Source organism: Manacus candei, unplaced genomic scaffold (genome assembly GCF_025592945.1).
Source record: "Manacus candei isolate 608988 ecotype Guabito, Panama unplaced genomic scaffold, ASM2559294v1 h1tg000014l, whole genome shotgun sequence".
NCBI classification, from domain to species: Eukaryota; Metazoa; Chordata; class Aves; order Passeriformes; family Pipridae; genus Manacus; species Manacus candei.
Window position 1 is genome coordinate 81876499 of NW_026138062.1, and position 17706 is coordinate 81894204.

Consider the following 17706-nt stretch of genomic DNA (forward strand, 5'->3'; position numbering starts at 1 on the left):
GTTGCTGAGTTAGTGACCTGCAGTTCTTATTATTTTTGTGGTAATTAAGAAAGAAATAATTTACCAGGTTTGGCAAAACCTTGGGTATGTTGTTGTGTGACTTCCAGTGAAGCCTTACAATAAATAAGCTCCAGAAAGAGATCTGATCTGAAAAAAATCCCAAATGCTTTTTGGAACACTAAGAATTTACAGTCCAGTATGTGGACGGTGAATGTCACAGCTCTTGGCCATTATTATAAATTATTATCATTTGTTGTCACTATTACGTTATATTCTGCTATTGGATTCTGGTTTGAGTGTTTTATGACAGCACAGATGTCTTTAATTAAAATTCATTTTTGGTGTGACTGACGCTACCCTTGAACAGAAACCAGGGGAGGAAGTGCTTTGATCAGAAGTTCAGGTTTACACTGCTGATTTCCAGCAGCGGCGCGATTATCCATCCCGGAGAGCTGCTGGAACCGACTCTGTGCTGCCGCCTGTGGAATACTCAGAGTTTGGAACGCTTCCTGCTTAAAGCAGGCACTGTTCTTGTTTTTTGGTTTTTTGGTTTTTTTTTTAATCTTCCAAGGCAAACTTGTAATTTGGTTGTTACTCATAACCCTTGAGAGAAGAGGTTACGCTGGATGCCTAAGAGGCTCTGCTGGGACGCGGCCCCGCTCCCTTGGGGATACCGCGGGCACACCGCGGGGACGAGGGGCGGGGGACGGGGCTGGGCATTCCCGGCCGGGCACTGCCTCCGTCCTTCTCCCTGCTGCCGGGCACTTGCCAGCGAGCACCCATCCCTCGGGTCGCATTCCCAGCTCCGAGGTGGGTTTCGGGGAGCAGCGGGCACCGGGTGTCCGTGCGGGGCAGGGAGCGCAGCCCGGCATCGCCCCAGGGTGTCCCGGGAGCGGGACTGGAAGGCTGCGGAGCCCGATGGCCCCGAGCCGGGCCCGGAGGGGCTCCCCCGGGGGAGGTTCGGCTGCAGAAGCGGCTCCGGGCCGTTCCCAGAGGCTGGAGAGGTGCCCGCGCCTCCTTTCTCCGTCATTCCTGCCCGGGACGGTGCCCGGCTCCGGCCGCGGCCGCCCTTCTGAGCCTGCCGCCCCGAGCAGTTACTGGGGCCGGTTCTCCAGAAGGATAAAAGTTGTTCTTTAAAGGTGAAGGAGTTTCGGAATGAAACTTTCTGAAAGTTTTCGGAAAGGAAGCGGCGGAGGAGCGGTTTGGACGGCGAGGGGCACAGGAGGTGGCTCGGGAGCCCTCCGAGGTGCGGGTCGGGAAGGGCAGGCACAGTGAAGGATTGATTGAAAGATTCGCGCTTTACTTGCCGCAGTCTCAGTCTTTAACGCCTTTTTTCCCTTTCTTCTGATGTTTTGTGGGGGGTTTTTTTGTTGGTTGTTTTCTTTGGTTTTTTTTTTGTTTGTTTGTTTTGTGTTTTTGTGGGTTTGTTTGCTTGCTTGTTGTTGTTTTTTTGTTTGTGGGTTTGTGGGTGTTTTGTGTGTTGGGGGTGGTTTTTTGTTTGTGTGGGTTTTTTTGTGGGTTTTTTTGGTTGGTTGGTTGGCTTTTTTACTGATGATTAGACCTGTAACCTTAGGGACTTTTTTTTTGGTGGCCCATATAGCTACGCGGTGTAGCCTAGTTTCTCATGGTGTGAAACCTTTTATCTACCCCGTGTGTGCGTGATGGTGCGTTAAGGGCTTTGACGGGTCCCAAAGCGGTGACACGAAGAAGGCTGGAGTTGAAAACTCTGCTTGCCTGCAGGTGTGACACGTCTTTCGCTGCTTTATAAACACTTCTTTAACTCGGTATTTTCTGCTTGCTATGCTGGCCCTTGATTTCTGCTTGTTTTTAGGAATATCTGTCTGAATTTCTTATTGCTTAAATATCTGGCTACACTCTATCTGGCAAATTCTTCATTGGGCTTGTTGCTGATGGATCCTTGTTTCCTGATTTTTACGCATCAGAACTTGATCTCTCTTTGTGCTTGGTAACTAGAGAGTTGCATCAGGACTGATTTTAGCATAATGTGTTCAGAATTTAAAGGCAGGCTACTGGTTGTCTGTGTAAGCATTATGTGCACTGGGAATTTGTTTTAAATACTTACTTTTTCTTCTTGTCCTTCGTTTATTTGTTCATCAGCCTTCCGTTCTCAATCGGTGTAACACAGAAAATGCTTTGCTGTCAATTTTCTCTTCTTTTTTTTTGAATGTTGTGAAAATCTTTAAAGGGTTGAGATTTCCTTATTTCTTGACAGAAGATGCTCCCCAGATGCATCAGCTGGTTTTGCAGGCATTGGCAGAAAACCTCAGCAGTGGGTGGAGTGTGTTATAGAGATTTTGTGCAAAATAATGTTTCTGCTTGGATATAATACCAGCTTCAGTCAGGTCTGCAATTCAGTTATGTTGTGGCAATATCAACTGAGGGAACAGGGCAATGATGAAATAGAAAATGAAATAAAATTTAGCTATTTAGTGATGTAAGTGTGACTTTGCAAAATGTAAAACTGCTTAAAAGTTTCTGCCCAAACTGTGGGCAATTGAGATAAAATAGCTTAGAGAATAGGGAAGGCTTTTTTTTAGCACATAGAGAGGGGTGGGGAACCTGAAACTGCTTGAAATGATAAAACTTTATGTAATTACTCTATAATGGTAAGAATAGGAGGTAAAACTAAATGTCTATTTAGATAAGACAGACTGCAAAAGAGTGTGTGTAAAGATAATTTAAAACTTGCTACTTTCAAACTGTATAAAAAACTACAGTATTTCTTGGCTCAGCGGAGTGCACTGGGGGGAACACCTGCCCCTTTGCATTCCCCGGCCGTAATAAAAGTGCTTTTCAGATTGTCCGAAGGTTTCTTTGAATCAATGAGACCTGTCAAATCTCGTGTCTAACCCCAAATTTTTTTCTCACATGACAAACCTACTGTTAATTTTTGCACCCTGAGGACACGATAACACTAGAAGATGGCCTGTCATTGAGTCACTCGTCTCTCCTTGTCTTCCGTCAGGTGAAGCAGATTTCCTCTTCCAAAATGACTTTCCGATTTCTGGTTTTGTGTCTGGCATGTTCTGGGCTTGGAAAGGCAAAGGGTAAGTTGAATTTCCTGAAGTCTGCTTGAAAATTGTTGGGGAAGTGGTTTCAGATTCCTGAGGCTTCAACAGTCAGAGTAAGAGAGAAAAGTAGCTGAAATCCAGATTGCTGATGTTGTTAGATACATGCTGAGGCAGAGATATGGTGCTGGCAGGTGTGATGTAAAACCTCCCAGAGCAGCATTTAGGGATGGCAGCATCCCATAAATATGATGACACTGGGCACTACTGTTCACCTGAGTTCAGTTTCCCATCGTGGAGCCTTCCCTAAGGAACAAATCTCTGTTTTTCTTTCTCTCCGTCTCAAATGTGCTGTGAACTCTAAAACTACGTGGTCCAGAAACTCTTCTTAAGCCATGTTGACTCCTCTGAGAATGGCTTGGTGTGTACTTCCCTGATGCACTCAGTCTTCCTCTAGCTCTTAGGAAACAAAAATTGGGTATGTGATGAATGGGAAGGCAGGAGCTGATTTAGTGAAACTGGAGAAGGAAGTCTGCAGGGATGGGTACAGAAATAGGGTAAGTCTTTTTGCATTTAAACAGTTTAGAAGAAAGCCAGAGCCTCAGGCAATGTAAACTGTCAGTGATTTCTAGGAGTACTGAAGAGAAGGACTCTTTGGTGGAGGAATGTAATTGGAGGAGTTGTTGTGTCTGTGGGTAATCCAGGCCTTAGAATCAGCATTAGGCTTCTGAATATGTGTGATATCTGCCCCTTTCTGTGTTTTATGTCACTGCAGTGGTTCCACTGGCTGAAGAAATTCAAGTGAGGGTGGGTGACAATGCCCCTCTGAGCTGTGCCCTGACAGAACCCATGGATGTTGTGCAAGTGACGTGGCAAAAGGGCTCTGAAAAATCGCTTAAGAATATAGCTACATACAGTAAACTGAAAGGATTGAGGATTCACAAGTCCTATCAAGACCGAATGAATTTCACAAGTCTGGAACTCAACGAGACAAGCATCACTTTTTGGGACGCTACAATGGATGATTCAGGATGTTACCTGTGTCTCTTCAATACTTTTCCCTCAGGCTCTGTCTCTGGACGTACCTGCCTGAGTGTCTTTGGTGAGGTTCCCTGCAGGGATATGTGTCTGGTGGAATAAGAGGTATTTTCTCACCCACAGTATTTCCTGGAGCAGATTCAGGAGCTGCAGGGATAGGAGCATCCCTTGGTGGAACAGAATGTAGAAACAGAGCATTACTGCTGTGAGCAAGACTCTGGGGGTCATATTCAAGACTATTGTGGTGGGATTGGCTCTTGGTTGTTATTCCTTGATTAGCAGCTAAAAAGCAAGGAGTGGGATCTTTGTAAGCCCTTGGGCAGTCCCAGATGGAGCTTGGGCAAACCAACATTGCCTGTTGCTGTTTCCTCTCAGTGCCAGCAACAACTCCGGTGCTGTGAGCTGTGCCATACTGGTAGGGAATTATCAGATGGGACCAAAAGATGGTTTTACTGAACAGATTATTTTAATACCTGGGTTTTGGATTAAGTGAAATGTTTGGGGCATATAACTTGAGTATAAGGGAAGGAGTTTTGAGTCCTGGAGGGAACCTGACCTGGTGAACATTTCTTTGGGCTCAGTGTGAATGCAGTAAGCTTCGCTCTGGTTCGTGATGGTCAGACTGCTGTTACTGCCTGTGAGCAGGAGCTCCTTGTGGTGATGGATTGTCTCATTTGTATGTTGGAAGGTCTCAATGCATCTGTCCACTACAACATTTCTGAAGGTCACTTGGTAGCCGTCTGTAGTGCTGTTGGCTTCCCAGAGCCCACCATCACCTGGAACGACTTGTTCGATTCTGCTCCTACACAGGAGGTGGTCAGTCACGCCAGTGGGGTGGTGTCCATCACCAGCACACTGCACATCTCCAACCCCCAGAGGATCAGGGCCCAGGACTTGATCTGCAGAGTGAACAACACAAAGGAAACAAGGGAATTGCCCGTGAGAATTAACGGAGGTGGGTGAACAGTGAAAGCACCTTGTCAGTGTTCTCTTGGCCTCCATGTTTGGGTAGGAATCTGCTGGGAAGAGGAGGGGGCGAGATGTGTGTATGTCAAGCAAGAAGAAATAAAATCCTATTTGCATTTGTTGCTGTCTTTGAGACAGTGACATACTGGAGTCCTATCAAAGAGGAGGGGAAAAAAGCCAAACCATGGGTTTTAGAGGCACCATGTGTTTTGCAGCAAGTCAAACTACAATTTTCATGCATGCCTTCGTAATTTAACAGCCTAAAAATAAATATAAATTATATCTATCCAGATGAAGTAAAAACTCCATGGGTCGCTCAATGGACACAGAAGTGGGAGTTCTGAAATTTGTAACAAACTGTCTCTGAACCAAAAGCTTGGCTTCAACTTACCACATGCTTTGTTGTGTTTTAACCTGTGCATTTTTAATTTAAAGAGTTTAGAAGAGAGCCAGAGCTTCAGCCAGTGTAAATCAACATAACTTTATTGATTTCTGGGAGAACACAGCAGAAGGACTTCGCACTAGAGGTGCAGGAAAGGAGGAATAGTCATGGTGAGGAAAGAATAGTATTTCCAGGCATACAGGGAGGCAGCCAGTTGAAGATGCTTGTGTTGGGTTTATGCAGACATCTTAAATACATGAAACATCTGAATACCTTGTAGTATTTTTATTTCTTCTTCCAGCATTCTGTTCTGCTGGAAAGACTTTCACCCCAGTTCTGCAGGTGAGAAAGAGAAACATTAAAAGCTGAATTACCATTTTCAGTTCGTACAGAAGCATTGACTTGGGATATTTAAAATTCATATGTCTCCAAATCCAGAACCTTAAAGGGGAGACCACTGATAAATTATGAAGACAGGAAAAGCAGCATGTAAATGTGGGTTAATTCTGAAATCAGATGCTCAAGAAGTGATTGTTACAGGAATAATAGTACAGAGAGAGACCTGACTTAATGTCTTCACTCTAAAACTTAACCTTCAAATCCGTTCTTAATTCTGAATTATACTAATTGAAAAAGCATGCTAAATGTTTCTCCTGTCTGAATATCAATATTCTTTTGTTTTGGCCTTTTGAAAAGAAAATATGTATCTCAAAGCAGGAAACTAAGACTGTTTTTTCTTACTAGGAGAATGAAAAATCAGCTGACAGCTTGTAATTTTAGCAGTATTATATTTTAGAGGATGATAAATTCCAATGAGTAGTTCCACCTAGCTTTGTTAAAAAACAGAATAGTGTTGGCTTGATTCAAATACATTTTATTTCATAAAGTTTTCCAGGTAATGTCAGTGAACTGGGCCTTTGTATTAACATTTTTGATTAATGGCTGTTAAAGTGGTTAACCAGGGAGGAATTTATGCTTAGGTGTTGGGTAGAGCTATTTGCAGGCCTGTCTTCTCTTCTGAAGGTTAATGCAGCCTTTTCAACAGTGATAATTGTTTAAAGGTAAAAAGAATAACTTCTATTTTACAAACAAAAAGATAGAATTCTGGATGAACAAACAAACAAACTCCCCTGAAAGCATTAAGACCTGTGTGAAGTTGTGCTTATGTGCCCATGGCAAGCACTGTATTGAGGGGGGGAATGGCAGTTTTCTTGGCCATGGTTGAACATGAGCACATCTTCTCACATTTTCTGCAGGCAAGGGGTTTTGCCTTTAAGGATTCATAAATTCACTCTCTGTTTTGAGCAATTGCTGCTTTTGTGTATCTTAGCAATGCTTTTCACAGTATCAGAGGAAGCATCGTCATTAACCAGACAGCCTCTTGGCTCTCTTTGTTTATTTTCTTTATAAACCAGCTTCATTTGGTGTGGTTTTTGTTTTGTTTTCACAGAAGAGGGACCCTCATTACTTTGGCTGCTGATTATTGCTGTGATCGTAACTGTTGTCGTAGTTGTGTGTTTGCTGTTCTGGAGGAAGAAAATCTGCAGGAGGTGTTGAAGTGGTAAGTCCCTGATGTGTGGAAACCAGTGGTTTTCCCTTAGGGGAAGAGTTTTCTGCTGGTTACAGCACCATTTTTAAGACAAACAGGGAGATATGGTGAGGTCTGCTCAAATCTGGCATAAGAGTCTGCATCCTAATGATGAACTAAGGAGAAATTGCAGTCAGTGTAATGTCTTTGCATGTGGAATGACCTGTCATGGATCAATTCAACTGTCTAGTCTTAATTACTAATAACAGAATAAAAAAAATAAATTAGACGAGTGGGGAGGCTTCAGAAGTCTCAGAAATTTCATGGTCAGTGGTAATTTCACTGGCGTTCAGCTAAATCAAAATGTTGTGTCTGGCTTTAAATTCTACTGATGTATTTAGAAACACCAGCACACATTAGCTCAGTTCCTGAATAGTTAGATACTTGCTTCCTGATGATAATGTGATATAAAGTAATGTTTCCAGAAATATCAGATCTGTCTGTTGTGAACTTAAACCTAGAGTGTCTACTGTTGAGAGGGGTTGATCTGGTGAATCTGCTACTGCAAAAGTCTTCACAGCGAAGAAAGAAATGGACACTTCTCACACCTCAGAAAAGTTCTAGTTGTAAAATATGAGCTTTCCATTGTTCCTATAAACAAGTAGAATTGTTTGGGTAAATTAGCTGAACAGTGTTTACTAGGGGGTATGAGTTTCTGTCAAAGTTTATCAACAAAAGCAGGGGTTTAGTGACTTTTTTTGTGAAAAGCAGGACTTGAGTGAATTGCTTGTGTTCCTTCCCATTCATCATGGGTTTTGATTAACAAACTCCAGGATGTGACTTCTACAGTGATCTTGGAAGTCCTTCAGTCTCTGTTCTTCTAATGCAGTCTAGTTTTTATCAGCCTTAGTCTGCATATTTTCAGTTGTTTTTTAATCTTGAGTTCTGAAAATGTGATGACTTGGCTCCTCTTTGCAAAAAGGCAGCATTACTTTATCCAGAGCAACTTTGGCCAGCTGATCCTATCCCTTCATACAGTGACCACCTTAAAGAAATGGGTAGTCCATTTTCCTAATGTACCTTTGTTTCCTGAAGTCCTCGTTAATTAGTTTGCTGTAAAACTCAGACAGTAGTGCAGTTTGATCACTCTATCACAATCTGGTTTTTTAGATTTTTTTAAAGTATTTTTTTATCCCCAGGATGCTCTTTTATGCCTGTTCCTAGGGGTTACTTAATATTTATCTTGCATGTAATTATAACTGTCATTTCTCTGGGAATCCTTAGAATACCTGTGGAACTACAGCAATTTTCAACACTGTATTTCCAGTGTGTTACTACTCCACAAACACCATATTGTAATGAGGAAATCCCCTAACCCCCCTTAGCTATGGATCTTTGTCTGGTTTTGTGGTGACTTGTTTTTTTTTCCGTAATTATCTGTGAAATACGTTTATGATTTTTAAAGTTGTAGTTGATTCCCCCAAGAGGCAGTAACACCTTGCAGAAAGCCCTTTTCTGGTTTTATCCTCTACTGTGCTCAGACGGTTCAAATGAGGGGCAGTGCCCACGGACATGCTTTTGGAAGGGCTTCTTATAACCTCACAACAGAGAGCAAATAGCACTGGCTGGAAAATCCCCCTGTATGTCTGGGACTTTAATACTGCTCTTCATTCTACAATAGATAACAAGCACTGCCTTTGTAGTCTTGTCAAGTTGCCCAGAAAGTAAAACAGCAGCTTTTTATCTGAGTGGCTGGGGACACTTCTGTGACAAAGTTGCTTCTGCTCTTGAGAGCATGATTAGTTTTTTCTTTGCTTTTTTATTTGTTATTTCCTTCCTTTTTGTGGTTGATACTTGGGAATTAGGTCAAGAGCTGGGGTTGAAATTTGATGTCTCACCCCTCAGGCATTTGCCTTGTGTGCCACTTACAGAGCACACATGTGTTTTGTAGCTCTCCCTGAAAGCATCCCGAGTGAAGCATCTTCACAATGGTTGGCAAAAAGTCACTTATTTGGGAACAAACTGAGTGGCCTTTGTGGCAAATGCAGATGGAAAACTCATATCTTCATCTCTGACAAGCAGAGGCAAATTTAGCTGTGCCTCTCACTCCATACAAGTGCAATGAGCTGCAATGAATCAGCAGGCAAAATGTCACCCACCCTCTCTTGGTGCTGCTCTTATAAAAAGTCACGATTTCCTTCCCACCTCAACTAACAGAGCTTATTTACACCAAAGTAAAGCAGTCACTTAACAAGCCAAGAGCCTGGGTTGAAGCAAAATAAAGCTTTATGAGCCTGAATTCCTGTGCCTTACCTGCCCTTCACATGTCTCAACCTGACTGCTTTCCACAGCATCAGTTGCTTATTTCAAGGCTTGCAGGATACTCTTATTTCAGCCTGGCCAATTAAAAAGCTTTATAGTCACTTCTCAGGATGTCTGTAGGGGGATGCAATCCCACATATGCTTTTTTCTGGGGGGCTTGTGGTGACCTGCAACAGCCCAGGAAGGCCCATTTCACCCATGCATAGAAAGGCCAGAATGATGTCCTTGGCTTGTTTTGTTTTTAAAGCATTGGCGTGTTGATGTCTCTTGGGCAGCTTAGGCAGGTTTTGACATGTGGAAAGGCTTATAAATAGTCAAATTGTATGTCTGTGTTTAAAAAAGCTATAGCAACAGGACAGAAAAATACGGGGCTTGTTAATGAATAGATGTGATGTGATGTGACCTAAGAAAGCTGGAAAAAGAAAACTTGAGGAGTCATAGAAGAAGAGATTAGGTCAGATCAAAAATTCCATTCTGCAGAAAGTGCCAGCATAAAAATGTTGTTAGGGTTTTTTTTCCTTCAGGTTTTCCTTCAAGTGGAAATTTTCTGGAATTCAGATGTGAGCAGCATTGTGCCTTTGTCAAAGGTTGGACTTGATGATCTTGGATGTCTTTTCCATTTTCTTTAATGATTCTATGTTTGTGCTTGAATACAAGCAACTGCCTGTATTTCAAAGAAATACTGAACCTCAGTGTGCGTCATAGTTTACAAAAGTACTATAAAACAAGTTGAAAATACCTTTTTGTTGCCAGCTGGAGATCACTTGATACCCTGAACAGGAATTTAAGATGCCCTGATGGGTTTTTTTTTTTTTGTTCTGAGTTTTGGAAGTTGCTACAAATAGTATAGAGTCAGGTTTGTTAAGTGACAAATAGCAACTTGGCTGATCAGCTGTAATACTGAGGTACCAGAACCCCAAATTTTGGTGGCCAAATATGCCCTGAAAGGCTGGGAAATAAGTCTTGTGCAGGAAATTCCAGTTATTTAGAAAACTTGACAAAAACAAGAGCTTTCCATTGCTGTGTTGATAGTAAAAATAGCAATTAATTCTGGAAGAGCCACTATAGCTTTATTCTCTTGTGTTTATTCAGTTTGGGGAAGGCTTTGTTTTTAAGCTTTGGCTTAAAATTATGGCAATTCCTATTTTATCTTATGACCTGACTTATTTCTTCAGTGAGTTGCTTTGGCATACATCTGGATTTATTATTAGTGAGAGACTTGGTAGTTGAGAACAACATAGCTGCTTGCCTTTAGGAGACTTTTCAGAATAATTTTTCCAGAAAAGACAGGCTAAATACCAGACTTTCAGATGATAAACTCAGGACTTATCTCCCTCTTTCATGAGACAGATGGATCTAAGTCACCCTGCTCAGAGGAATGGGTGTCTGGGAGTCATGTCCCAGCTGAGGAGGCTCATTTTAGACTTTCTTGGTTTCCTCTCAAGTGTGGCTTTATCATGAGTAGGACATTTATATATTTATCCTATTTTTAATTCCCAGAAAAATAGCAAGAAAACATGTAGTGAATATACAACAGCCTCACTGGTTTACCCTTCCTAACACTACACAAAAAAAGAACAGAAAACAAACAAAAACCCAGACAAACCCCAACCCAACTCCCTCAAAAACCACAGTGTAAAAATATTGTAGCCAAACAGACCAAAACAGAACTAATGAGGGGGGGAACTAAAAAAAAAAAGCCACTCCTCATTACAGAAATGCTAGCAAAGAGGTAATTCTGCTGTCAGCTGCCCACCAGGTTTCCCACAGACATAAATATTTTGCAACCCAAGTGAAGATGTTTTTGGGTTTCATCATCTGCTGCTTCCAGACAGCACCTGTTCCCTAGTAAGTCACTTAATTTTCTGTTCAGGATGATAAATAAAATAAATCCTGTTTGTTGCAGACAGGATGAAGGTGGTGGTGTAGGAAACATCCCAGAGGTTATCATGACTGTCCAAGGGAGAAGTGTTGAAGTCTATGCTGCTAAAATGCTGTTTCTTTGCAAACAAGGAGGCTCTTACTATGGGTGACCAACACAATTTTCATCCTGTCAATCATATTTGTGCTTTGTATATAACCAGAAAATAAAATGCAGCTGTAAGGGAAGAAAAATAGCACTCCTGTGATAAATGAAGTTACCTCGCTGTTTCAATTCCTCATTCACTTCCTTGGCAAGAATTATTTGTATACTCAGTTCCAAAACACTCTGCAAAATACTTTGGCTGTATGAAGGGTTATTAGACAAGGAGATGGAAACCTCTTTCATAGTCTTCTACATGAAAAGCAAAGGTGCCATATATTTTGTCCCTGTCTTCAAAGCCATGTGATGGTAGTGTTATAAACTGCATCTCAAACATCAGAATGACATTCTGAAATACCAAACTATTTATATGCTCCATATAAAACCTTACTGATTTATCCTGGTGTTTTACCCACCAGGAAAGTGAGTTTGCTTTTCACAGTTTACAAATCCTTTTAGGGTTCTGTGTATTTGTTATTTCCCTGTCTTATCCTGAATTCTGCAGCATGTATGACTTCCAGAATTAAAAAAAGCAGGGAAGGTCCTACAGTTGTTCACCAAAGGGCAGTTTTGTGACTGTTGTTCCCCACTTTCCCACTGTGCATTTCTCTCCCCCCTTGCCCTGGAGGCAGCAACACGGTGGCCACAATTCATCCTTTTCCCTGTTTTTTTTTTCTTTGTTTTCTAGGATCCTTGAGGATTTCCATTCACCTTCCAGATCATCAGAGCCCAGCAACCTGAAGTCAGCATTAGAAATAGTGACTTGACTGGCTGGAAAGAAGCAGCAAAAAAAGGAAAAGATACATACACTGCCCTATCTAGACACTGAGTTATCACTGAAATGTTTTTTATTCAGTCTGGACCCTTAATCTTAAAGAGTAGGATCAGAGGGACCACTTAGTCCTCTCCTGCTGTGCCAAAATCTTCTTTGCTCGTGCCACTCATGGTACTGCTGCTGTGGAAAATGTATTTGCCTTCTTCCAGTTGAGATTTGAAAACACCCATGGATGGAAGCTCTGCAGACTCTCTGGGGACCCTCTTGCAGTGCCTGATTGCTCTTGTAGTAGAGAGGGGTTTAATTTTTGCCAGCCTCTGTCTGCAATTTCACTTGCAGCAACTCTGAGTTCATCGCCCTCTTCCTGTGATCTGGTTTTCCTTCTCTTCCCCAGCTGTTCCAGCTCCTTTTCTTCAGTGAATGTGTCACTGTGCCAAGGACAGTATTGCTTAACTTTCTCCAAAAACACCTTCTGGACTCAAAACCACAGGACTCAAGGCCACAGGAACTCAAACCACACTGAATTTGTCAGAATTACTGGGGAAGAGCAATAGGACTCCAAGGAGGTGACTGGTTAAAGAAAGTAGCAGCCACAGTTGGGAAAGAAGAATTATATGTCATTTACATATATTTATAAGTATATAAGTATTGTACTTTATTTGACCTTTCTAATCCTGGGGTGGGGTTTCTTCTTGGTTTGGGGGGTTTTTGTTTCTTTTGGTTCAGTTTGTTTTTGGGGTTTTTGGTGTTTTTTTTAAAATAAGTGAGGAGGAGTTGGAAACAAAGCCCAGCAGTGTAAGCATTGTCATCTCCACCCCTCCTTCCTTTTTTGCTGCCATTCTCTCTCTGGTTATTTTCTGTGCAGAAGGCAATATGGGGTAACTCTCCTGATTCTCCCAGCCCTCCCAGGGGGCTGTGAAAGCAGCTCTGTAGGGCTTAGTTGCTGCCTGGGGTTAAGCCCTGACAGCCCCTGAGCACCTTCACAGGGTGAGGGTTGCCAAAGCCAAGCCTACCTCAGGGTGTACATTTAGTGGCCCATTTTACTGACAGGATAGATGGAAGGACTTTAGGGGGTCCTCTGGTGATTTTTATTCAGCCGAGGAGTTAAATGTTTAAGGTTTTCCTTCTGTCTGAATGTCACTGCATTGGGATCACTGCCAGTACCATCTTTTGGGTTTGATCAGCATTTGGTTGTGCACCTGAAATACTCCATCTCTCCGAGTGTGTTGGACTTCCTAAGTGCCTTTTGTCCTGTGCTTTTTATGTCATATGTTTACCAAGAGTACAGACTGTCAATCTGCAACACCTACAGAGAGGATTTAGGAGATGCAAGACTTAGGACTCAGTGTTAGAACCAGTGTTCTGTTGTTTCCAGGGCAGTGATAAAACTTTGTGTGTGCGTGTGTGTGTCTCAGTGTATTAGTGAAGATGTGAGGGATGACATTTGCTCTGCTATTGTAAGTGCAACGTGGATTATTTATTTATATATTTTACTTTTTCTAATAAAAAAATAAATGTTTTCCAGCCAATACATCAACTGTTTTTTTTTTTTAACCTACTTTTTTGGGGTTCCAGAAATGTTTCATTGCAATTTGGGCCTTTTTTGTAGAATTGGTTTGTATTTTGCTTCCTTTCTGTACAAAAAGTGGGACTTTGGGGCTTTTTTAAAGGGTGTTTTGGGGTATTTTTTTTGTCTTTAAAAAAAAAATTGAACAAAACTTGTGAGGAAAATTTACAGAAGCAGCTGAGGTTTATTTCAGATTTGGAAATAACTTCAGTAAATCAAAAACCAGTGCATTTCATATTTTTACAAGTATTGTTGGCGTCATGTTCTTTGCTTCATTACTCTTTATCTGAAGTTTCATGCTCTGCTGATACATTGTCTTGTTTTCTATATTTCCCTTGCTGAAAAGAAGCCAAATAAAGCAGCTTTGAAGATCAGCCCTCATGATTTCTTTTGTTTGTAGCACATTATGAGCTTTTATAAGTCCATGAGAGAAGCATCACACATGAGCTCTGAGTGCATGAATAATTCCTTTGGGAAAGGCCATAGTGACCCAGTGTATCCTTCAGGACATATGGACTTTTGAGATGAACTGGGAAACTGCAATTTGTGTTTCTCATGTCATCAACTTGCACTTTTCTTCTTAAGAGATGTGAGAGTGAGGAACTTGGCTGTAGTTAAAAGGATGTGTTATCTTCCTGGAGGAGCTGAGTGTCTTGGGATTGTGTCCCAGATCTTGCACTACCCATGAAAGGCAACATTTTATTGCTTGTCTGAGCTCTACACTTGGTAGAATAGAATATACAGTAATTTGCAGAGGTTTTTGAGATGGCAACATAAACTCCCTCTGTTGACTTCTTCTTTTTTTTTTTTTTTTTTTTTTCCAGGGAAACAGATGATTGCTACTGGTGACTTCTGGAGAACTTCCTACTGGATGCTGGCCATCCCTCACTGTGAGTGACAGGGACTTGTAGTGTCTTCTGGGAATTCGTCACAATAGAACAAGGGGGAACAGTTTTAAACTGCAAGAGGATCAATTTAGACTATATATATATAAGGAAAAAGTATTTTCAATGAGAGTGGTAGAAGGTTGCCCAAAGAGGTGGTGGATGCCCATCCCTGGAAACATTTGATGTCAGGCTGGATAGGGTCTGAGCAACCTGGTCTAGTTGATGGCCCTGCTGATTGCAGGGGGGGTTAAATGGCCTTTACAGCTCCTTTCCAACCCAAACTATTCTGTGAGTCTAAGAATTTGGCACTCTGAGATCAGCCAGGTCACTTTTCCATGTGCAAATCCCAGGCAGGAGAGCAACTTTTACCTTACACAAGGAACAGAGGGACTGCTGGCCTGGCCCAGGAGCTCCTGGCAGAGCTGGGGTCAAGTGCAAAGAAGATTGACCACCCTTCACTTCTGCAGAACAACATATTTCCTCAGGGAAACCTCAAGGCTGCTTTTTTTGGCTGACAGCTTGGTGCTCAGGACCTGTCAAAAGGTTTGCTTTAGTTTTCAAGTCATTGTTTAGTTCCCACAGCTGTCTCCTCTCTTTGTGTGCCTTTGTCCCTGGCACGCTCAAGGATGTCCATCACTCTTAGTCTTGCATTGTGCTGACATGTGGGACAGGAAGGTGAAATGTCTGTCAGAGATAACAACTCCCATGCAAAGAGAAGGTCTTCAAACCCCCACTGGGTTTGAAGGAAAGATGGAGTTTGCAAAAAAACAAACAAAAATCACTTCTGCTGGCACTGCGAGGATTTCTTTTTGCCCTCGATGTTTTCTCATTCCCTGCCAAGCTGAGGTCGGGGCAGCTGCTCCAGCTGCCTCTGAAGTGGTGAATTCGTGCTTGTGTTTTTCCCTTTATGCTCCCCTTGCCCTTCCCCAGCCCGTGAATTTTGCCTGTGCACAACACATTTCCAGGTTATTTGCCTTTTACCTTGAGGGACTGCCTTCTGGTTTGGAAACAGCGATGAGCTTTCACGGGAGCTGCTTTCACTGTGTGGTCACTGGGACCCAGGGAGATGAAAACACCTTCCCTGCTGCTGCTCTGCTGACTGAAATGCTGTTTGCTTTGAGAGCATAATGGCAGCTGTTCTCAAAGTCTGCCACATAACAAGATGTCAAGGAAGGAAGTGCAGGATAATTTTAGGAGCTAAGAGGATGCAATGTGGGATTTTGTCTGGATTTTTTTTTTTTTTCCTTAAGGTGGGTTGACTTTTGTGGCAGAATCAGCACTGAACAAGAATTTCCATGTTGATGACTAGTATTTATCAGCCAGGAAGGCTTAAAAGTCTTTCAGCTTCAAGTTGAAAGCACTTAAATGTGGTTTTCTGAGACCATGTCCAGTGGGCATCCTGGGAGATGGGAGTAACTTGAGCTCAATGCTTTGAGTGCCTGCAAGAGGGAAGTGTGGCCACCTGCACTGACAGAACTGGGCAGTAAAGAAGAGGATTGCAGCCCCAGCCTTACTAATATGGGTTTCCTTAAGGAAACAGAGGAGGTGGATTTTCTTACTAATTCCAGTCTAGTAAATCACTTCTGGAAAACAATGGAGCTGAGTGTGGTGGCTGACAAAGAAAGTTGAGTGTTTCCCATTCCTCATTTAAAACAGACTTTAAGCAGATTGGTTTTTGGCTGCTGAAGCATGAATCAGACAGATGGCCTGTTCTGGTAAAGGTTTGTTAATATATTTTGGTAAAGAAACACACTGTGAGAGAATGATTTATATTTCATTTCACCCACTCTGAAAGTGTTCCTGACTTCAACTTCTTTTGTCCCGATTATGTCAACCTGTTCAGGCTTCCCTAATTTATTGTTCCCCTCAGTCCTGGACAAGTTCTGTCCTGGTCACTCTTGTTCTTTGTAAAGGACTTTACCTGAAGAGTGTTATTTTTTGATTATTTGGACACACTCTCCATCTGACTTCTCCCTTTCCCTTTCTGGTACTTGGGAATTCACAGTGGTCACTCCATCATGGGAAGGTGTTTTCATCTCTCTGGGTCCCAGTGACCACACAGTGAAAGCAGCTGCTGTGAAAGCTCATCCTTATTTCCAAACCAGAAGGCAAATAACCTGGACACCAGTAGACAGACCCAGGACAAATGGGGGTGAGTGTCTGTCTGCAGGAGCTCCACAGAGCCCAGATCCTGGGCACACATTTGGAGCTCATGTGGAGCCCACTGATGTGTGTTTGCCTCCCTTGCTGGGCTGCATGATTGGGGTGAATTTGTCCTGTTTGATCTGGAGTGACTGTAGGATCTCAGATGAACTATTCAGTTTATTTCATTTTTTTTTTTATGCTGAGCTGTGTAGTGTTTACTGGGATCAATAGTTCAATTTTAGGATTTCTAGGGAGTTTGTTCCAGTGTTATCACTGATAGGGTAGGAGTGCTGTTGACCTGGGTCCTCCCTCTCTCCCAATGTCATCATCATTCCAACCTCAGTGAAGTCTTTCCTAATTTTCAGCAGACAGTCCTACCTTCTGAACCGAGAGGATGAATCTTATTGTAACTACTAATTATGAACTGAGATCTTTTTCCCATTTTTTTCACTGGAAAGAGCAATTGTTACTGTGCCCACACTGCCCAGCCATACTTTAGTTTGGCTGCCTGGCAGGACTCCAGTTCTTGAGACACTGAAAAATTGGAATTGGGAAAAATTTGGTTTCTTGAGCAGGTTGGCTGCCTCCTGGGTAAAAGCTGAGTTTTCCTTGGAAGAGTAAAAATCCCAGTATCAAGGAGGTGTTTGGTGCTCTCCCAAGGATGAGAAACATCGAGGAGGGGTCCCTCTGGTGTGGTCCTGTCCCCCTGAGCAGAGGTGGGAAGCCCCATTCCTGACCTACAGCACCAGGCTGTAGGAATTCCTCAGCCTGGCCTTTTCCAACCACTCAAGCTGAGGTTTTTACCATCCCATTCCAGTTCTGTATCCTACTAAATGCCTTTTGGGATGGCTCAGGGTCATGTGAGGTTTGGACTTTGAGTCTTCAGACTCTATTTGTGCTCTGCAGACCAGATTTGGGTATGTAACATTATTCTCGTGTTAAATTTGGGAAAGATAAAACTCTCTGCTGTGGGATAAATGTTGCGTAAGGAGCTTAATATGCTTTTATTTTTTGGCATGAAAGCAGCACTCCCATCTGTGGGAA

The 17706-nt window shown here is 42.4% G+C and overlaps 1 protein-coding gene across 3 annotated transcripts; it reads left to right on the forward strand.

Moving 5' to 3' along the window:
- Positions 1 to 688: 688 nt before the first annotated feature.
- Positions 689 to 13970, forward strand: LOC127467511 (OX-2 membrane glycoprotein-like). Of its 3 annotated transcripts, none has more exons than XM_051779547.1 (6): positions 689 to 810; positions 2987 to 3068; positions 3805 to 4131; positions 4756 to 5022; positions 6866 to 6976; positions 11977 to 13970. In XM_051779547.1, exons 2-5 carry the CDS (start codon positions 3011 to 3013, stop codon positions 6970 to 6972), a joined length of 759 nt encoding a protein of 252 aa, XP_051635507.1. In that variant the 5' UTR covers positions 689 to 810; positions 2987 to 3010; the 3' UTR covers positions 6973 to 6976; positions 11977 to 13970. The 3 variants fall into 3 exon arrangements, with proteins under 3 accessions (XP_051635507.1, XP_051635505.1, XP_051635504.1); XM_051779544.1 differs by lacking the exon at positions 689 to 810 and adding an exon at positions 1149 to 1246; XM_051779545.1 differs by lacking the exons at positions 6866 to 6976; positions 11977 to 13970 and adding an exon at positions 5717 to 6324 and having other exon boundaries at positions 714 to 810.
- The last annotated feature ends 3736 nt before the right edge of the window (positions 13971 to 17706 follow it).

Bases quoted from the DNA above. Each gene is read 5' to 3' on its own strand.
- LOC127467511 (XM_051779547.1), top strand. From the start codon at position 3,011: ATGACTTTCCGATTTCTGGTTTTGTGTCTGGCATGTTCTGGGCTTGGA. The intron at 3,069-3,804 runs GTAAGTTGAATT...ATGTCACTGCAG, and splicing joins TGGGCTTGGAAAGGCAAAGG to TGGTTCCACTGGCTGAAGAA. The intron at 5,023-6,865 runs GTGGGTGAACAG...TTGTTTTCACAG, and splicing joins GCCCGTGAGAATTAACGGAG to AAGAGGGACCCTCATTACTT.